General features: G+C 36.4%; 5 protein-coding genes across 7 annotated transcripts; 3 read left to right on the top strand and 2 right to left on the bottom strand.

Annotated features, from left to right (window-relative positions):
• The first annotated feature begins 2,842 nt into the window (after nucleotides 1-2,842).
• LOC106365747 (probable pyridoxal 5'-phosphate synthase subunit PDX2) lies at nucleotides 2,843-4,837 on the top strand. Of its 2 annotated transcripts, none has more exons than XM_013805223.3 (6): nucleotides 2,843-3,171; nucleotides 3,683-3,770; nucleotides 3,873-3,946; nucleotides 4,019-4,210; nucleotides 4,303-4,400; nucleotides 4,508-4,837. In XM_013805223.3, the coding sequence occupies exons 1-6, from the start codon at nucleotides 2,992-2,994 to the stop codon at nucleotides 4,641-4,643; spliced, it is 768 nt and encodes a 255-aa protein (XP_013660677.1). In that variant the 5' UTR covers nucleotides 2,843-2,991; the 3' UTR covers nucleotides 4,644-4,837. The 2 variants fall into 2 exon arrangements, with proteins under 2 accessions (XP_013660677.1, XP_048623288.1); XM_048767331.1 differs by having other exon boundaries at nucleotides 2,846-3,171; nucleotides 3,852-3,946.
• A 4,651-nt stretch (nucleotides 4,838-9,488) lies between these two features.
• On the top strand, nucleotides 9,489-11,285 carry LOC106363952. Its single transcript, XM_013803603.3, has 2 exons — nucleotides 9,489-10,142; nucleotides 10,271-11,285. The coding sequence occupies exons 1-2, from the start codon at nucleotides 9,590-9,592 to the stop codon at nucleotides 10,993-10,995; spliced, it is 1,278 nt and encodes a 425-aa protein (XP_013659057.3). The 5' UTR covers nucleotides 9,489-9,589; the 3' UTR covers nucleotides 10,996-11,285.
• A 576-nt stretch (nucleotides 11,286-11,861) lies between these two features.
• BNAC09G35810D lies at nucleotides 11,862-13,662 on the top strand. Its single transcript, XM_013803602.3, has 2 exons — nucleotides 11,862-12,710; nucleotides 12,794-13,662. The coding sequence occupies exons 1-2, from the start codon at nucleotides 12,437-12,439 to the stop codon at nucleotides 13,516-13,518; spliced, it is 999 nt and encodes a 332-aa protein (XP_013659056.1). The 5' UTR covers nucleotides 11,862-12,436; the 3' UTR covers nucleotides 13,519-13,662.
• A 102-nt stretch (nucleotides 13,663-13,764) lies between these two features.
• LOC106363950 (dehydrodolichyl diphosphate synthase 8-like) lies at nucleotides 13,765-14,810 on the bottom strand. Its single transcript, XM_013803601.3, has one exon. The coding sequence runs from the start codon at nucleotides 14,735-14,737 to the stop codon at nucleotides 13,922-13,924; it is 816 nt and encodes a 271-aa protein (XP_013659055.2). The 5' UTR covers nucleotides 14,738-14,810; the 3' UTR covers nucleotides 13,765-13,921.
• A 1,577-nt stretch (nucleotides 14,811-16,387) lies between these two features.
• On the bottom strand, nucleotides 16,388-20,032 carry LOC111198155. Of its 2 annotated transcripts, none has more exons than XM_048767328.1 (9): nucleotides 19,707-20,032; nucleotides 19,413-19,615; nucleotides 18,225-18,504; nucleotides 18,013-18,127; nucleotides 17,801-17,925; nucleotides 17,380-17,672; nucleotides 17,147-17,304; nucleotides 16,952-17,072; nucleotides 16,388-16,880 (listed from the first exon to the last, which is right to left on the bottom strand). In XM_048767328.1, the coding sequence occupies exons 2-9, from the start codon at nucleotides 19,602-19,604 to the stop codon at nucleotides 16,548-16,550; spliced, it is 1,617 nt and encodes a 538-aa protein (XP_048623285.1). In that variant the 5' UTR covers nucleotides 19,605-19,615; nucleotides 19,707-20,032; the 3' UTR covers nucleotides 16,388-16,547. The 2 variants fall into 2 exon arrangements, with proteins under 2 accessions (XP_048623285.1, XP_048623286.1); XM_048767329.1 differs by having other exon boundaries at nucleotides 17,380-17,491; nucleotides 17,591-17,672; nucleotides 19,413-20,027.
• Between the last annotated feature and the right edge of the window lie 341 nt (nucleotides 20,033-20,373).

Genomic DNA, 20,373 nt, shown 5'->3' with positions numbered 1-20,373 from the left:
ACGGAATCATATTCAACAACTTCAATCGATGACCTTTCAATTCTCCAGCAAGTCTCCTCTTGCATTGTATTTCAACGACATCCTTTTTGGGAGACCATAAATGCTGCAAAATTGAATTCCTATTAGAGTTTTGATTCTTCTCCGAAGCTTCAGAGAAAATTCAAACGTCCTCAGCCATGGTGATTACATAATTCCAGCGGATTATGAACAGCCAATCGTATGTTTCCCTGGATTTTTCTCTGTTTCATCTATTTGTTGTTTCATCTACTTACTCTCTATTTTCTGACAGAATTCAATTTGTTTTCCGTTGGTTTTGCAGCGGCTCCATAACTCCATTTTAGGTTTCTTCAAGTGTAAGCTCCAAAATCATAAATTTCCATTTTAAGTTATCGGTCTTTTTCATTCGTCTTCTTCTCTGTACTTGTGGTGCAGAAAGATTGATCCAGGTTTGCCTATTTGAGAATAGATATCTTATGATTGAGGAATAATTAACGTAAGTGATCATATATTATTTTTCGCTATGCATTCTTTAGCTATGAATCTGTTGCTCACGGAGCTCCATAAGCATGAACTATGTAATTCTTAGCTTACTTTTCTTATAAAATCGAATTTGAATACATCTGTGACCATCTCTCTAATTTAGTTTCTAGAAAATAATAGGTCAGTTAATTGACCTATCTTGCCAGATCAGTAAAAATATTAAGCATTGATTGTTTTAATTTTTGGTATTCTTTATAGTTTATGTGGAAGTTTGAAGAGAATGTAGATCCTTCCGATCACCATGATTCTTTGCTTTGGTAAGTCTATTCTGACTCCCTTTCTGTGTGTGTGTTTATAATAATTTAGTCATTTCCATAATATTTGAAGATATTTTTGATGTATTTTTTCAGGTACCAGTTTATAAGAGTACCTTCTAAGATATGCTTTAAGACGTTTTGTGTTTGTTGTTTAGATGAGCAACTACGACCGCGGTACGCGTGGAGTTCTGGTGATTCTAATTCCAGTTCATGTAAACTTAGCGGAGGACAAAGATTTGGAGAAAGTGATGTCTACGATGGTGTCACATGGCAGGAGAAGTTGAGGAGGGGTTTGTTCAACTCACTCCTCCGAGTTGGGGCTATGTCTGTCATCCACATCCTCTTCCCAACTCATATATTCGTCGCTTATTGCAAAAATCCATAACCTTTCTTTAACATGGAAAACTGTGCCCCTTTGTTCACTGGCCATAAAGTAAGCATATACACTCATACATATATGTGTTATCTATAGTCTTTATATGTGAATTATATGATGAAACATTTTTTTTTTGCAAGCCAAAGCCCTGGAGTGTGTAACAATCATCATTACAAACAAAGGTCAATGTATTTTCTTTTTTTTTTCCTTGCAAAAAAAAAAAATACAATTATACAAGTTCAAACTTACTTTTTTTTGCTAAGTAGTTCAAACTTTTGCTATATTCGCAAGTTTTATGTCTAAATGTAGAAGAATCTGAGAGTAGAGGAATATGGGATCTGAGTGTCAAGAGTTTCACCTATGCCAGCGATGGGCACAGTGTACAGCCATGTGCTGAAATGGCTACGCTGTCTGCATTTTATTTTAAGAAATAGATTAAGAGACGGATGAGGAGAAGAGTGGACAGCAGAGATGTCTGAGGCTCCAAGGGTTCCATTAACACATTCAAAAACTAAACGTACATAATGTATTTGTCTTTCTTTCTTATTCTTTTCTCTTTACTATATGAGTTTGCTGTTCTTACGATTAGGGTTCGTGGTCTACAGTAAGTGTATTGATGGAGTGATGGAATCTTTCAGTGACTAAAAGAGCAATAAGATAGTCATGACCAGTTCATCTCTATGTTTGTTAGTTATATTGACTTACCATTCAATGATATTGTAAAATTTTTTAGCCAACTTCTTGTGTTTTCTTTCCTGATGTTCGAGTCACAAAGAGTCAGAACGAGACTGCTCAAAAATCAATGAATCTGTTTTTAGGCTTCAGATATCAAATGTGTTACTTTGATTCAGGGGAAGTGTTTTAAGCATCCACTTTAGTTTCTTAAATGCAGTGTTTGTTTAGCACACACTTTAGTTTCTTAAACGCAGAAACGAAGTGATAGGGCACCTACGAGTAAGATTTGGATTTGTTCCACATGGACTTTGTGATAGAGTTTGCAATTTCCTCAGTTTCCACGTCTATAGATATATATTTGGTATCTATCACTTTGGTAAGTGGAAGCTTAAGATCACGAAAGGATATCTTGATGGGGCTCAAACTTCTGAACCAGATGACTTACCTTAAAATTGTACTGGTAATAGTGGCAGTTGTATCCAATCACATTTGTACACATGAAATGTCAATGCTGGGTTTTAAACTTAAGAAAACTCTTTTATTATATGCACGGAACAAATGGAATAAAACAATACACTCCGTAAAGAAATTACGTGGGTTGAGCATTACTTATAACATTCCACCAGTTCAGATATTTATTTTGTCTCAATGTGCTCTTGCTTCCCCCTTCCCCTCCACCCTCCCCTTCTTTAAACCATTTAATCTAATAGGTAAAAGTTTGAAATGTAAAATTGTATTAAAAATAACGCGGTAATGCATATAAAAATAATTTGAAGAATAGTGAATACATATTTATAAAAACAATTAAGATATTTTTTTAATTAAGATTATAAATTTTATAGACAAACAAACCGCGCTACGCGCGGTAAAATCTCTAGTATATATAAAAAGGATTTGCTTACATTTTTAATTTGTGTTTCAAAAAAAAAATTACATTTTTTAATATATTTTCCGGAGAAAATATTAATATAGTGGGCGGCGAAAGAAACACAACAAATGGGGCAAACAAATTGTCGCCACTCACAACAAAAACCTTGCCTTTGTCTGAGTCCATACACACAAGAGCTCTATTTAGTGGTGTTCATCTGACACACACACACTCTCTCTCTCTCTCTCTCTCTCTCTCATCACGACGCCGCCGCAATGACCGTGGGAGTATTAGCTTTACAAGGCTCTTTCAACGAGCACATCGCGGCTCTGCGGCGGCTAGGCGTCCAAGGAATCGAGATTAGGAAGGCGGAGCAGCTTCTCACCGTTTCATCTCTCATAATCCCTGGCGGCGAGAGCACCACCATGGCCAAACTGGCCGAGTACCACAACCTGGTCCTCTCTCTCTCTCTCCAGAATCTTACGTTGTTTTTTTTTCAGTAATCCAATAGTCTGGGATTGAAATATATATTTGGTTTAACGAGGACCCACTTTGCTGAAACAAGGAAAGGTTTCTCCTTTATGCGTCTGTTGAAACGAATCTGGCGTTTATCGCTAATCAGGCAATTTAGAATTTGAGATTTTGTATCAATTAAACTTGTTTTGTTCCAAAGTTCTGATCTTTTTGCAGAAATGATTTCTTTTTGATCGTCTCTGATTACTGAAGAAGAACTCAGTTTGGCTTTGAGATTTAAAAACGAGGACTTTTAATTTGCAAGTACATAACTGATGTGTCAATTTGTGGTTTCTCTGTTTTTTTTTTTTTTTATGTTCCATTCCAATGTGATGTCTCTGTGACCCATATGGCTCAGTCGATGAAACTAATCTGAAGGAGTTAGTCCTGAGGACAAGTAGTTGTGCAAGTCTCTAATGTGTTCTGATGGTCTTTCATTTTGCTGCTTTGAAGTTCCCGGCTCTACGTGAGTTTGTCAAGACGGGGAAACCTGTTTGGGGGACATGCGCTGGTCTTATCTTCTTGGCAGACAGAGCAGTTGGTGGGTACTCAATGGACTCATCTTTCCATCAACTTGTGTTGGGACATGATTAAAAAAAAAAAAAAAAAAAAAAAAAACAAGAAAATGTTGAAAACTTTTCAGGTCAGAAAGAGGGAGGTCAAGAACTAGTTGGTGGCCTTGACTGCACCGTACACAGGAACTTCTTTGGCAGCCAGGTAAAAACAAATCTCAAGACTGTTCTTCAACAATAAAGAGCTTGGTATCAACGTTTCCTTGTTTATGTGTAGATTCAAAGTTTTGAAGCTGATATCTCTGTACCTATTCTAACATCTAAAGAAGGTGGGCCGGAGACATACCGAGGAGTCTTCATACGCGCTCCAGCTGTTCTCGATGTTGGCCCTGATGTCGAAGTCTTAGCGCATTATCCCGTCCCATCAAACAAGGTCTTGTATTCAAGCTCTACTGTCCAAATCCAAGAGGTTTGCTTAGTTTCTGCACCGATGCTCATTAAAACGATTACGTTTCATTTTTATGAGAGGACATGTATCTATCTCGTTTTCTGTCTTTTCAGGAAGATGCTCTTCTAGAGACGAACGTCATTGTTGCGGTGAAGCAAAGAAACTTGTTAGCGACTGCGTTTCATCCCGAGTTAACCGCAGACACGCGATGGTATTTACTTTAATTCTATTTCCTGTCTTTTAAATTTCTTGGCTGTTGTTTATTATGATCTGGTACGCTTTGATTTTTACGCTTTTATGGTCAATATTTTTTCACAGGCACAGTTATTTCATGAAAATGGCGAAAGAGATGGAACAAGGAGCTTCTTCAAGCAGTGGTGGAACTATTGTTTCTGTTGGAGAAACCAGCGTTGGTACCGAGCAAACTAAGCCTGATATTCCTATATATCAGTAATTAAAATAGAGAGAAGACACTCACTTCTCTTGAAATAAAATAGAAAAGTGTCAGATTCTTTTTGATGTTTTGGAAAGAAAATGTCAATCTAGTTTGCATTTGTCACACAAGAAAATTTCACAACGAGTCATCATCTACTTGTTTTCTTGACACAACTTTGTATACCGTTTAATAAAACCGGTTTACTTGGTTCAGTTTTGTTTGTGCCTTGTGAAATTGTGACTGTTTATTTGGCCAAGACCTCCGATTCAACTGGCAGCTTCTCAGACAGAAGAAACAGGACAGGACTTTGATGGTATTATTCGGTTTTGGTGTTTGGTTCAAGAGTTTAGATGCTAAATGGTTGATTATAAACCGGTCAACTGTTATGGCGTGTTTGACTTTTCTTTGGTATCTTGGAAAGGTGCATGCTTGTTGGAGTGGGCGGTTTGTGGACCAATAAAAGTGAATAACAGTTTCTTGGAATACACACATTTACAGACATGTAGGGCTTTCTTCTTCATTTAAGGCATCCTCACGTGCTAGCTTACTCGTTTCTTGGACAGAAAGGCATCAAGAACAAACAATTATGTTATCTTTCATAAAAGGTTATAGATATTGATGTCAATCTTTATTGTAAATAGAGAATGCAGTGCAAATCTGTAGCAAGGTTTTTTTTTATTGGAATAAAATTTAAAATTCTTTCAAAAATATATATATATATATATATATATATATATATATATCTATATATATAAAAATATGTTCGCCTCACTCCTGCTTTGCCACGTGGAAAGTCGATGCCTGACAGGCCGACACGTGTCCCGGCTGTATTAAACGCAGCACTTCATTTAATCTGAGAATTTGTTGGTCTTTTATCGTTAGGGGAATATCTATAGTGTTTTTGGCTACTACTTTATGATTATGTATGCGGTCCGTCGGCCCGACCTCGATAACCCTAAATCTAATGAAGCAAAGAAACGTAGGTCGTCTCTCTCCTTCTTTCTACGGCGTTTGGAAACGTCTGAGCTTCTTCCAAATCTCTGAAACGGTTCGAGTTGAATTTTTACATATGCAATTGTTATATCGGCTCTTTGAATCACTTTTGCATCTGTTTTGTTTTGTGAGGCATAAAGAATCAATCTTGAGGAATGTCGTCAATGGATTCCGACATGGTGGAGATCGCTCCTCCTGCGTTTTCTTCGGGTTCGACAACTCTAGAAATCCAAAAAGGTTAAATCTTTATATCCTTTTTTGTAGTTTATGTACCCATTTTCGTTGACTTCCTTAACAAGAAGATCCAAAGTCGTACTTGAGCAGTATCTTATAAATCTTATCAACTCCAATGATTGTGCTCCAGAAACAGCGCTCTTACAATGTAACTTTTGGAGTACAAGCTCCTTCTTGACTAGGTAATATGAGAGAGAATCCTCATTTGGTTCATAACTAATTTGACAACTTTATGAATCGTGGTTATGTAAAATATAGTATTATAGATGATCTTTGGTCAATACAATTTAAGTGACTTGACTTTCATTATGCTAATTACATATTTAAATTGTTATCTTAAAGCATTGGATATGTATCTTATGCATTCATGTGTCTGTTGTGAGTTTTCTAGGCTGGTGATATTTTTGCTTCAGCCTATAAAAGTGTTACCACTCAACAGAGGTAGATAGAATCATAACAAGTGGGTGAAGACGCTCTCGAGGCTCTTTCTGCAGAAAGTACGAGATTTGCTACTGTTTTACCATTTAAGTTGTGTTTTCTGCAAATAGCTTTACAAGCTGTTGTGTTTCAAAAAAAAAAAAAAAAAACCTTTACAAGCTGTCCTTCTTAACAGGAGAAGTCTATTGATCCAACAAAGCAAATAAAGCTTCCTCACTGTGTTGGAGCCTCACGAAAAGTCTATGGTGTTCAAGAGGATCATATTTTTCGTAACTAGGGAGATATCTTAACACGATAGTTTGTCATTGAGGAGTTTGTTGTTGATCCCAACTATAGGGAGAAGGTTAACTTCTTATTTTCTACTCTTAGTTTCTTAGACATTAAAAGTGCAGCCTTTTTTCTATTGCAGGAGTTTGACTGCTTTCTTAATGTATATAAATTTCCTCGCCATAAACGCTTGCAAGTTAGAGTCTAAATTCTATATGTAGTTTATACGTTCTCATCTGCATATGTTTATATTTGACGTTGGTTATGCCTCTATTGTTTTATTTTGTTTTGTTGATCTACCTAGCCAAGAATATTTCTACATGGAATGATTTGAAGAAAAATATATATTTATACTAAAGTTTGGATTGTGATCTAAAATAATACTCATGGCGAAGATACATGTATTTTATTATCTTCTATTTTGGTGAAAGATTAAAAAGTAATTTTCTTAAGATATGTGAAGCTTTTGAGTTCAATTGCTATCCTTTCAGTTGAGATCTTGGCGGAGAAGCTCAATGATGACTGAAGTGTTCATTATTTTTTGATATATGATTGATTCTGGTGTTTTTCCTTCTGTCTCATCATCATGAATTCTATGTATTCTTTTATAAATGATAACCACATGGAGCTGTAGCCAGTTCTTCTGTATAATAACCAACAACAAATGAATTATTTATGAATTTCCTATCTCAACTAAAGAACTTCTCTAAGTATGCATATATTAACCTGGCTAATTTTATATGCCATAAATCAACTTCGCAATCTTGCATACTCACTGCAAAACATCAAATTCTTCAAATAACAATGAAATAATGTCCGCTAGCGTGGATAGACCACCAGAAACAAAGTCATTTTTTTTATTGAAAATAAACTAAATATTTACAAATTTGTATAGAAATTTAAAATAATTTAGCAGAAAAAGGTTAAACGATTTTTCTATATGATCTCAAACCTGTTAACGATATGAGATCTTAACCATTTTAATTGGCCCGTTTGCAGGCTCTCCAATTCTTTTCGACAATTGGTTTTAATTTATAAGCTGTAACCGCATTGTTTGGGACAAACTTTCCTAATATTTTTGACATCACCATTAAATACAAGGAGAGGCATTATGATTTTCTTTAAACATTTTTTGTAATGTTCTTATCTCTAATCACGAGTCTTTGTCCATGTAAAATAGCTAATGTGTATGAATCATGGATATGTAAAAGGCTAAGAATTCTCTCCAAAAGTAGCACTAAATTAAGTTGTTGATTCTGATTCCCTTTAATGATATTGACTCTGAAGAATTCTTCTGTGAAGCTGTTGAATCCACCTTCCTTACGACTGGAACCGGGGACTCTACCATTGGATTTGCATATTAACAATCATATATCCGTAATGAAAAATATAAATGTAACACATCCCGCCCGTAGGACGGGCCGACCCTAATATATATATATATATATATATATATATATATATATATATATATATATATATATATATTTATGTCGTAACCTTAGCAAGAAAATTTTGAACAAAAAACAGTGAAAATGTTGAATTTTAAACAAAAGTAACACATAATAGAAATGAATTTTGGATTGTTACCAACCTTATTATAGTGGATCAATTTATAAATTTTATCAGGAAAAGTGAATAAATATGAAATAACGTTTTGATCATGAAGCTTAAAGAAATGGGTGGGTGAACGATCTATTTCCCCACAAAAACTATCGTATAGCATCAGATTTCCACCAAACTATGACCCCATATTAAAACTCCATGAATTTAAAGTTGTCAACTTATTTCTTTCCAAATTATAAGTTGTAAATTGATTTTTCCCCAAATTTATAATTCGAAACTAAATTGTCCAATGGTTTTAATCGGTTTACTATTAACCCACCAATTTTAAACTAATTTAACCGAAGAAAAACTTATTTTTAATTTTATTTTATTTTAAACTGATTCATCAAAAAATTGAATTAAAATTGCCAAAAAAATTGTTTGTCTAAATCGTGTCCATATCTCTCTCAATACCGATCAGACATAGCTTCCGGGCAACACCAACGACTTCTTAATTTTGCTTAGTCTCACAGTCACCACTCGCCCTCCTCCCTCCACAATCTGCGAGGAATAACTCACATGTAGCAGTTCGCCACTCATCCACCGCCTTCAAACTCACCTCCTCCCACAGTTCACAGAAGCTTAAGAAAGTAGTGATGTTTTGTTTAGAAAACACAAGTACACAACTTTAATACGTGTGATTGAGATCGAAGGAGAATGTACAAATGCTGGTATAAAAAATTTTTTGGGAATCGCTTTTTTTTTGTGTGTGAATCAGTTTTTTTTTTAAATAAAAAATTAGTTTGAGATCATTGGTTTAATTGGTTGGTTAATAGTTAACCGATTAAAACTTATAATTTGGAGAGAAATAAGTTTACAACTTTAAATTCATGTAGTTTTAGCAAGGGGTTATAGTTTGGTGGAGATCTGATGCTATACGAGAGTTCTTGTCAGGAAATAGATTGTTCACCCGGAATGGGTTAAAAACAATGTGAACATATAAATACGCAAGTGTCAGTAACTAAAATTAGAGAGAAGACACTCACTTCTCTTGAAATAAAAAAAAACTATAGAAAAGTGTCAGATTCTTTAGATGTTTTGGAAAGAAAATGTCAGTCTAGTTTGCTTGTCAGTAATTTGAAATAACGTTTTGATCATGGAGCTTAAAGAAATGGGTAAAGAACAATGTGAACATATAAATACGTAAGTTTTTGATAAAATTAAATTAATCTTCTAGCTAATAGTTTTGATGTTGACGCTTTCATCAAGCAGGGCTTTTTGACTTGAGATGAACTCAAAGGAGTCGGCTTCTTTCTTAAGATGAAGCAAGAGATATATTATCATATGAGGTTTTAAAATGTCAACTCAATTCTCTCTTCACTCTATAAAATCCCTTCTTCCTGCAACAACATTCCATCACACAAAAAAAAAACATCTTAAGAAACTCAAGAAGAAGAATCCAAAGAAGAAGACTTAAAATTTGAGAGATGGAGCACAGAAAGTCATATGTGCTTGTCGCTCTCTTCGCATTTCTCCTCTTGACCGACATTGTCATTGCTGCCAGCGATGGCGGCAAAGGCAACGGTAACAACGGGCAAGGTGGACAAGTAGACAAGGGTAACGGAGGTTATGATGGTAAAGGCAAAGGTAATGGTAATGGTAACGGTAACGGTAACGGCCCAAAGGACAAGGAGAAGAAGGATAAGGACAAGAAGGACAAGGAAAGGAAGGAGAAAGAGAAGAAGGATAAGGAGGAAAAAGCAAAGAAGGACAAGGAGAGGAAGGAAAAGGAGAAGAAGGAAAAAGAGAGGAAGGAGAAAGAGAAGAGGGACAAGGAGCAGAGCGAAGCAGCTGCTAGATACAGGATGCTTCCACCATATCCTACAGGACAAGAGCAGGCCATGTGTCAAGGTCGGGGTGCATGTTATTACAAGACTCTCGTTTGTCCTGGTGAATGTCCCAAGAGGAAGCCCACCAAGAACAGAAACACTAAAGGTTGCTTCATTGATTGCACCAGCAAATGCGAAGCTACATGCAAATGTAAGTGCATTCTATTACAATTAGTCTCCTTTGCTTCTCACACAAGTAACAAGAACATATATAAATATAGATTACTTGTGGTACAAGGAAGGGGTTAGCTTACACACCAAGTAACTTCTTTTTTACAGGGAGAAAAACTAACTGTAACGGCTACGGTTCTCTCTGCTACGACCCTAGATTTGTTGGAGGAGACGGTAGAATGTTCTATTTCCATGGATCCAAAGGAGGAAACTTTGCGATCGTTTCAGACAACAACCTCCATATCAACGCTCATTTCATCGGTACAAGACCCGTTGGAAGAACCAGAGACTTCACATGGGTTCAAGCCCTAAACGTCATGTTCGAAAGCCACAAGCTCGTGATCACAGCCAATAAAGTGACTCAATGGGATGAAAACACCGACGCCTTTACCATCAGATACAACGACCAACTCATCACACTACCTGAAGATGAACAATCCGAATGGAGGGCAAATTCAGGACAGAGAGAGATCGTCATCGAAAGAACCGACGAGAGAAACAGCGTGAGAGTACTTGTCTCTGGTCTTGTTCAGATGGACATCAAAGTGAGGCCTATAGGGAAAGAAGAAGACAGAGTTCACAACTACCAGTTGCCTCAGGATGATGCTTTTGCCCATCTTGAGACTCAGTTCAAGTTCTTAGACCTAAGCGAGCTCGTTGAGGGTGTTTTGGGGAAAACCTACCGTCCTGATTACGTTAGCACGGCCAAGACTGGTGTCCCAATGCCTGTGATGGGAGGAGAAGACAAGTACCAAACGCCTTCTCTGTTCTCACCTACTTGCAGACTCTGCAGGTTTAAGCCTCAAGAACAACCACTCTCTGCTGATATCTAATGAGAAGAAAGATAAGTATGGAAAACTTCTATCATTTTTATTAAGTTCATGCAAAATTCATATTTTATATGTTTTGTTTGAAAAATATTTATATTCATGAAAAGTAATGTAATAAAGAGCCAAGAAAATACTTGGCTAGTTTCCGATGTGTTTTTGAGGGTTTAAGAAATGTAAGACGTTTCTTGCGCCAGAAGCAAACCCTTGATTTCTGAATTTTCCCTTGTTGCTTTGTTGTGTGCGTGTTTCAATACGAATACGTTTAAATATATATAATAAGTACAAAATAACTATATTGTGTGTATATTCAGGCATTTGAATATGAGATTGTATTTCTTGGATCCAGTTTTTTTTTGTATCTTCTTCACTTTGGAAGCAAGTGTATTTCTGGGGGTTTTCAAGAACAACTGGAGATGCTTAAAGGACACTATTCGTTTCGTTTGAACTTATAAACCAAAAACAAAAATCAGATTTAAATAATCAAATAAGTCAGTACTAATAAAAATAAGGTTGCAATTTTCTAGGCATAGATATTCATGTGATCCAAGTAAATTAAATTATGTTACAGGTCACATGAGTACATGACTTCAAATAACAATCTACTTATAAAATTATAATCAAATGAAATAATATGTAATGTCAACTCCGCAATGATGATTACTCCGCAACCACTCTTGGCATCATGAATAAATTGCATGTGTAGATCCGTCTTCAATGGCTCTCACTAGCTTCTCAGCCCCTTGATCTACGAATAGATTTTATGGCGAAATATATAGTATATCCATGACACGCAGATATGGTGAAAATGTTAAATGCGCCTATACATTTACACGAACACCATGACATATTAGTATTGTTTTGTCTACAAGTATACAACTATACATCGACGTAAAAAATGATGTAGACGCATTTCAAGTTCAAACGTGTGTTTCTAAAGCGTTTCAGTGACTTGAAAATAAATCATATCACTTGTAGTTATCTACTAACACAACATTCTATAAATGCATCAACTTTTTGACGTTACATTTCTCTAAACTACCAAGTACCAACCCTTTTTTATTTTATGGTTCGCCAAATCTCATGATGAATAGCAAACCGTACGTCCTCGTATAAACAAGGTCTAATGGATTCACAGTTTCACACTTTGTAGTTGCCAAACTTATCTTCTTCTTTTTCTCGAGTAATTAAAATATTCAGGTCAAGGTTTTGAATCGAGTAGTGGTTCTCCCAAAGGATTTAATAAACAAAAGGTCGAAGCTGTTTCTTCATGTGGTTTGATCAAATCAGGACCTTTAATTAAGCCGCTCTCTGCTGCTTACTTTCAGCCTCTCTTCTCTATAAGAACACTCCCTCCACTTCTCTCAAATCAAAATACAAATAAATCTAAAAAAACAAAATACTCTTTTCTTTTCTCAAGAGGTTAGCATCTTGAAGAACAAGAAACATGTCACGAGTCCTAGTGATTTTCATCGTTCTTGTCTCTGTTTCCGCGGTTTCAGCAGCAAAGAAAGGTGCTTATGATGCAGCTTCAACGAACTACAAGGTGTTGTCTCCACTTGGCTCGGGCCAAGAGCGAGTTCGATGCTTGGCCAGAGGATACTGTAACGATAAGATCCTCACTTGTCCCAAGGAATGCCCCCAAAGGAAACCTCAGATGAACAAGAAGGAAAAAGCCTGTTTCATCGATTGTAGCAGCAAATGTGAAGTCACATGCAAATGTAAGTGTCCCAAAATGTATTTTGTAACTCTTATGGATGTGAGATTCCTAACACATCTTGATTGGTTTGTGTTGTTTGAGCAGGGAGGATAGCAAACTGCAATGGATATGGTTCTTTATGTTACGATCCAAGATTTGTAGGAGGAGACGGAACGATGTTCTACTTCCACGGAAACAAAGACGGGAACTTCGCCATCGTCTCTGACGAGAATCTTCAAATCAATGCACATTTTATCGGTACAAGACCTGCTGGTAGAACCAGAGACTTCACATGGGTTCAAGCCTTCTCAGTCATGTTCGATACTCACAACCTAGTCATCGCTTCCAAGAAGGTTTCCTCTTGGGACGACTCTGTAGACTCTCTTGTCGTGAGATGGAACGGGGAAGAAGTTGAAGTTCCGACAGGAGGTGAAGCAGAGTGGAGAATCAATCTTGAAGAAAGGGAAGTTGTTGTTGAGAGAACAGATGTGAGGAATAACGTGAGAGTCACGGTATCTGGGATTGTTCAGATGGATATTAAGGTTAGACCAATAGGGAAAGAGGAAGACAGAGTTCATAACTATCAGTTGCCTGAAGGTGATGTCTTTGCTCATCTTGAGACTCAGTTCAAGTTCTTTAGCTTGAGTGATCTCGTTGAGGGTGTTTTGGGAAAAACATATCGGCCTGGATACGTTAGTCCGGTTAAGATTGGAGTCCCTATGCCAATGATGGGTGGAGAAGACAAGTATCAGACTCCTTCTCTGTTCTCACCTCTCTGTAATGTCTGCAGGTTCCAAGGCAAACCTGGTCCTGGTGTGGCTAAGTACTAAATGTTCAAAGATCTGTTTGTTTTTTGTTAATCGAAATGTGTTTACATTGTAGTGTTTAAGCATCGTTAAATCGAGATGTTCTGTGTCTTTTTGTTTTTATTTGGATTCAATACCTAATAAGAATGATTTTCTTCTGTTTTGTTTTCTTGTTCATATTCAACCTTTCTTGTACCACAAGAAACATGTAACTCCAACGTAGATATTAATAGTTCATGCTAGGGCTCAGGACGGGTTATGGACAAAGCGTAATGAAACACTAATCTAAATTTTCCAAATTTTAAAGAACTAATATACATTGGTTTTATGCATCTACTTTGTAAAAACAATTTTTTATTAATACTTAATTTAAAATGTTTATTGTGTCCTATAATCTCAAGTTCATTCTACTATGGTTTAACTTTATCTAGTCGAGTTTTTGCTTCTTCTTCTTCTGCAAGTAATCGTGCATCCTCTGGAATTTAAGAATGGCCCAAACCAAATGCCAAAGACCTAACTCCGGCCAAAGAGCTGCCGTGGTATGAAGAAGAGACCTTGAACTCTGCCAAGTCATGAAGTTACTCAGCCGATCTATTCCTCCTGATCTTATTACAAGATCCGGATCAGGAACAATTGATGTATACATACACTCTTCAACATCACTCATCTCCAAAACCAGAGGGCTATCTCCATCCACACACTTCCTTACACAAGATTCTCTAATAGCCTGAACAATCTCGTGACTTGTGCTGTACGCAACGATAACCACAGCCACTAAACCTCTATTCTGCTCAGTGAGTTCCATCAGGCTCTGAGCTGCGACTTTAAGACGCTCGTTTAGCAAATTCAAATCACCAGCAAAGATCACTTTCAAATCCTTTAGATTCCCGGAGATAGCTTGATCGATTGTGAGCTCGATTTTCTCAAGCATCAGATCCATCATACACTTGACTTCTTCAGGTTCTCTCTTGAAATTATCGATACCAAAGGCGTAGAGTGTGACGTACGGCACACCAATCTCTTGGCAGTACTGAAGAACATAGGTTACGGATACGAAACCGGCTCTGTGTCCTGCGTCTGGGCCTTGAAGATTATGTTTCTTGGCGAATCTGCGGTTACCATCCATGATGAATGAGATGTGGTTAGGGATTGGACCGACGCATAGAACTTTGAATATGAATCTTCTCATTATACTCGTGAAACCATTGAAGAGTTTAGAGGATTTACCTACGTGTTCTCTCATCTCGGAAACTAGGCTTATATGGCTATGGGAATGGAGAATTGGAGAACACTTAGGATTTTTTTTTTATATAGTTGCTGTGAGTGAAATATAAACAAGAGATTTGTAGTTTGTTTTTGGGAGGGAATGTAAATGGAATGAGCATATGATATGGCTGATTTCTTGGAACGGGAGAAAATGGCTGATCAATGACTCTTCTTAGTTTAACAAATATGTAATGTCTCCGCTTAAAACAATACTCCCTCCGTTTCATATTGAGTGTCGTTTTAGAAAAAAAATTTGTTACAAAATAAGTGTCGTTTTCGATTTTCAAAGCAAAATTTATTAATTTTATGCAAAATTTATTTTTCTATTGGTTGAAATATGGTTAGGTGTATAAGTAATAGTATTTTTTTAATTATAATTGTCGTTTTAGGTTTCGGCACACGGATTAAGGAAATATAATTAAACAGAGGGAGTATAACTTAATTCAGTAAGTAGAATTTTTATTACTGAAAAACATAATGTAAGAGCATGGACCAATGGGTAATATATCTTGGGAAAGAGTATCTAGTTGTTTTAATATTACTAGGGGTTTGCCGGCGCTACGCGCCGGTTTTCTATAATTTTTCAGTTATTTTAATATATAATTTAAATATGCAGTTTGGTTGTTTATTTGGATTTTATGTGGTTTCATAAATTTAGAAAATAATTTCACTATATCTTAGAAAATAAACTATTTATCGAAGATATGAAGCTAAATTGATTTGACTATTGCAAAAGAAATTAAAGAAATATATACATGATAATTTATTTAAAATTTACTTTAATATTTTTAATTTTGTATTAAAATATGTTATATTTGAAAGATTTTGGGATAAATTAGATATGTTTTATATTTTAAATGAAGATACATATGGATAGTCTACAACTACATCTTCTTTTTTTTTTTCAACGAAATTGCATTAGGAAATAAAATAGAGTTTAGCCCGTGGGCCGGCCCGTTACATGGTTTGGATTTCAAAAATAGAAAAGTGGATTTTGTTTTGTCAAATTAAATTTCTAATGGAACCTAAACCAAGCAAATATTATTAAACATATTATAATCACATACTTAAGTAAACTATTGTACTTCAATATCATTAAGAGGAATGTATTAGAATCGATAGAAAAACATAGTTGTTTACGGTTTACAAAACATGATGAACAATCTAATATGCAAAAGAATGATTTATATTTTAAAAAAATATGATTTATATTTTGCTTATACCATTGGCAGAACATGTAATTTTCACATAGTATGGATTTGCCACTTACTCTTAACGTACACCTACATTGGCCAAATTTTAGTTTTTTTTGTTGCTAAAACACGGTAAAGTTAAGAGAATATGGCTCTTATATGATCAAAACTCATATGCTATCTGATATCTCAAAACTATCTGAGTTTAGATACTCTCTTGAGACTCCTTTCTGTCTAGGAAATAGTATAATACATTGCTTTAATGTTATATATGACGGTGGACTATTTGGATGTGTTCGTTTTTTTTTCCTCGGTCGTTTTTTTTTTACATTGCTTTAATGTTATATAGCTTTGTTTATTCTAACTTGAATTGACATTAGTAAGCAAGATATGTCTGTGTTATGTATATAATGGAAAGTATATGAGTCATAATATGAAATAACATTTGTTTCTTTTGAAAGCTGAAAACCATCATACATTCAAACGAAGTCAAAGACTAAACAAATAATGAAACTGTTTGCAAAAATATTAAACCAAAACAAAGTTTTAAATAAGGGAAAAAACACTCAAGCTGAAAATAAAGAAGACGACCACTCAGCATGCATGGCGTTTAGGACGCTTAGCCTTCTGTGATTCATCCATGTCACTGGTACCTTCAGTCCCACCTTCAGCATTGAATCCAGAGCCATCAAAGACACTTGCAGTAGGCAAAGCTACTTCATCTTCCGCAGCAAGTGGGATTTCAGTAGGATTTGGCACAGGTGGCAGATCCTCTGCTGAGACAATCCTAGTAACAGTTATAGACTGAACCTTGCCTGTGAAGTTGAGTTTAGACACCTTGACCCTGAACTTATGTGTATGCCCAATAGTGTCGATTAAAGCTTGGGGGGCAGGCATCTGATGGCCAGCACTAAGTTCTTGATTAGCCTAAATAATTAAAGGAGGAACTAAGTGAGTTTCAATGAACTGGAAGGGGGTTTGAGTTGATGTCTAGGTACCTCAAAGTAGTTGGCAACCAATTCTGCTGCTTGCTTCCCTGTCAACTCACTTCCTGCATCACCAAGTAGGACGAAAACAGCCTGGTCATTACTGTCATAGACAGAGATCTCTGCACGATACCTGTCACAATAAACGTATACAAAAATCAAATTCTAGAAAGATGAAACAGGAAGCTGCGAGGTTAGAATGAATACTTTGCTTCACCAGAAACGTTAGTGTTGCCACACTTGGCGCACATCAACGAAGAAGGACCTCGGGTGGCCTTAGTGTGACAACCACCGCAAGAAATATAGTACCATGGACTGTCATGCTTAACATCACCAATTGTGGCTATGCAGTTGAAAGAAGCTTCCTGCAATAGGGTTGAAGCTAGTGATGACATGAATATGTTTTGTTTTTGACAGAGGTATCTTAAAGTTGTATTTACCTTGGCATATTCCTGCTTGATGTAAGCAAAGATCTGCCCAATTGTCATTGTCTCAACCCTAGTAACCTCATCTGCATTAACCTGCTTTCCAATCTCTGGGTTAGAACTCAACCTGAGACAATATACAAAACATAAGTTTAGTAAGGCCCACTCAAAAAATACTAAACAGAACACTACTTGGAATTGACATGCTGTATCTAGAATTACTAACCAGCTGAAGTAATCAATCGTGGGCTGGATATCTTTGTCTATGAAGACACGTGAGGATGACATCGAACTGAGAGCTAAGTTACCTGTTTTAGGTTACCGCATATAAACAAACTAATAAGGAAACAGTAGAAACCGATAACAAACAGCATGGCAAAACATTAAACGTTTGTATTAGCAGTTGGTTGGTTATGGTAATGGGAAAATTGATTACCTGCTACAGTTTTTGGGTTCACAGTTGTGACCAAAAGAACGGTGGGAGTGTCTTCACTGGATGTGAATTTCTTGTAAAAGTCTTTTGCAGCTTGGTCCCAAAGGTAGAGCTTCATAACTGGTCCACTGCAAAAATTTATTAAAAACATGGTATGTTTTAATAGGCTATCCTAGACATATGAGAATGTGATCATAAAATCAGTAAACACATACTCTTTTGTCTGCAAATGCACCAAAATATGACGCATGCTGATCATTTCGGACTCGTCAAGGATGGGGCGGTCACTGAGGGACTGTCCATTCACCAGCCTCAAGTGGCCGACGACATCTACAACATTGGTCATGAAGATCAGTAGAGAAATCAATTAAAAATTATTAAGCTAAAATCATTGAGCTACGCTGATTTTTAAATTCAGATAGATTACCGTAGAGGTCACCCCTGAGTCCACGGTTAGCTTGGAAATCCTCATGTGTATGGAACCTGAACCTGTCTGGGGGAAAAGAGACAGAGACAGGGATGTCGTCAAGGGGAGAGAGAACAGAGCCGTTGGAGAACGAAACTGTTAAACTCTGATCAGCAACGCGATAAATTTCCTTGCTTGTGGCAGCGTAAAAATTCTGGAGGGTGTAAGTTGCTCCTGCTTTAAGATGACGCCGGTATGTTGGAGCACGATAAGAGGATATGAAACCTTGCATCACAGTCCCCTGCAGGGGTTCAAATAATCCAAGTTTAAGGATGCTGGTTTAGAATACATGTAGTAGTCAGTCATAGTTCATGTTTAAAATCACTCAATACATTGTATCAAGAAAAAATCTCATAGAATAAAAATCTACTATTCGTTTTCATAGATTAAAAAGTCTCACTGATGCCAAAAAATATCTCTTAAAGTGTATATTAGATACACATTATACATATGTATTGTAAATCTCACTCAAAGTATACCCTTTGTTTCCTTCTGCAAATTATAGTGAAGCTCTGTTACAAATTTACGGTTCAGACTTACGATACTCTTTTACCAAAAAAAAAAAAAAATTACAACACTCTAAGTATACATCACATAGACAATGTGCCTTTATTTTATAAATCATAAATAAGTTCCTACGAATGTTACCAAAACTATCTAATAAATCCACATGTTACATCTACTTTTTCCTTTTTTCAACACCGTTACAGCTAGCATGCATATAGGTAGATCACAAGTGAAGAAAATTAAGTAAAAAACAAAACAAAAACCCAATAAATAAATCGCATACAAATTGGGGAAAATGTCCCAATACTTCAAATAGCCTACATTGTTGAACATCTTACGTTCTAACAGAGAAACTACGACCATACTTAAATGATGAGATTTGGGACCATGTTGTACAAAACTTAAGACTTCAACTCGGATATTAAATATTTAACCAACTTCGATATATATACTCCATATAAATTACTTGTAATAATACTCCCAGTCCCAACGGAGGAAATTATAAGCTAAAGCTTTTTGTACCCTTAAAGCAAAATAACTAAACAAAGAAGAAGAATATAAAGCAAGGTTAATATAAAAAGCATGGATATGTTGTAACATGTCCGAGATCCGGAATAATAAAAGTTGGGGATTAGAACTCACCTGTTCATCGATGAGTAGAAGTTCTATTCCAATTAAAGTCCCACCTTTGGCGATGTTCTTTGCCTCCCAAAAATGGATCAATCGGAATCGAAGCTGTGACTCAGAAAGTCCCGGCGAGATGTCGTTGAAGTACATGGCGACGGAAGATTTGCCGGTGGCTAGCTGAGACTTCGTGGTGGATTTCATTGCCATGGATATCGTTTCTGCAGATTAAATTTTTTCGATTTAGGATGGATCTAGGTTTAGAAAGAGAGCTTTATATAGGAGAAGTATGAAGGAGAGATAGAACAGAACATTGAAGAATCGCTTTAACATAGTCATTGATGATAAGATAACGGCAAAAAAAAAAATTAGGGATTGGAGAAGATGAAGTGAAATCGTCGGGAGAGAGACTTCCGAAGCTTGAAGACTAAGAAGTAGGAGCTGGGTGGGCCAATATTTTTTTTAGAGAGAGCCCATACAGAAGTCTACCTTGACTATTAGAGAGAGCCCATACGTACAATCATAAACCAAAAAAAGTACATGGTGATGTGGCAAAACGAAATGTTCTGATTGGACTATTTTCCTGTCCGACGTGGACACTCTAAAAAGCCTCCCTCAGCCCCTTTTAATATAGTATAGATTAGTTGTAAAATAATTAGCAAACGTATGAAAAGAGTATCTCCTACTTTTTTGTTGAGCTTCGCCTGCGATACCATTTTCTTCTTCTCTCTTCTTTCTTTTTAATTTTAAATACCTTCTTAGCTACCATCGATAAGGGTGCCCTAAGTGCTTCTACCACCCTGACCACCCAGACGAAATCATCACCAGCGATCCGATCACTGCATACAACCCAGTGTGTCAGACCTCCGCATACCCGATACATTTTTCACCCGACCACGATTCACCCACCCACACTTCACCCAACCACACTTCTCCACAACACAACTCTCCTGGCCAGGCCTCCCCTGCACACATGTCC

The sequence above is a fragment of the Brassica napus genome, chromosome C9 (genome assembly GCF_020379485.1).
Source record: "Brassica napus cultivar Da-Ae chromosome C9, Da-Ae, whole genome shotgun sequence".
NCBI lineage: Eukaryota > Viridiplantae > Streptophyta > Magnoliopsida > Brassicales > Brassicaceae > Brassica > Brassica napus.
This window is presented reverse-complemented; position numbering and strand designations above follow the sequence as displayed.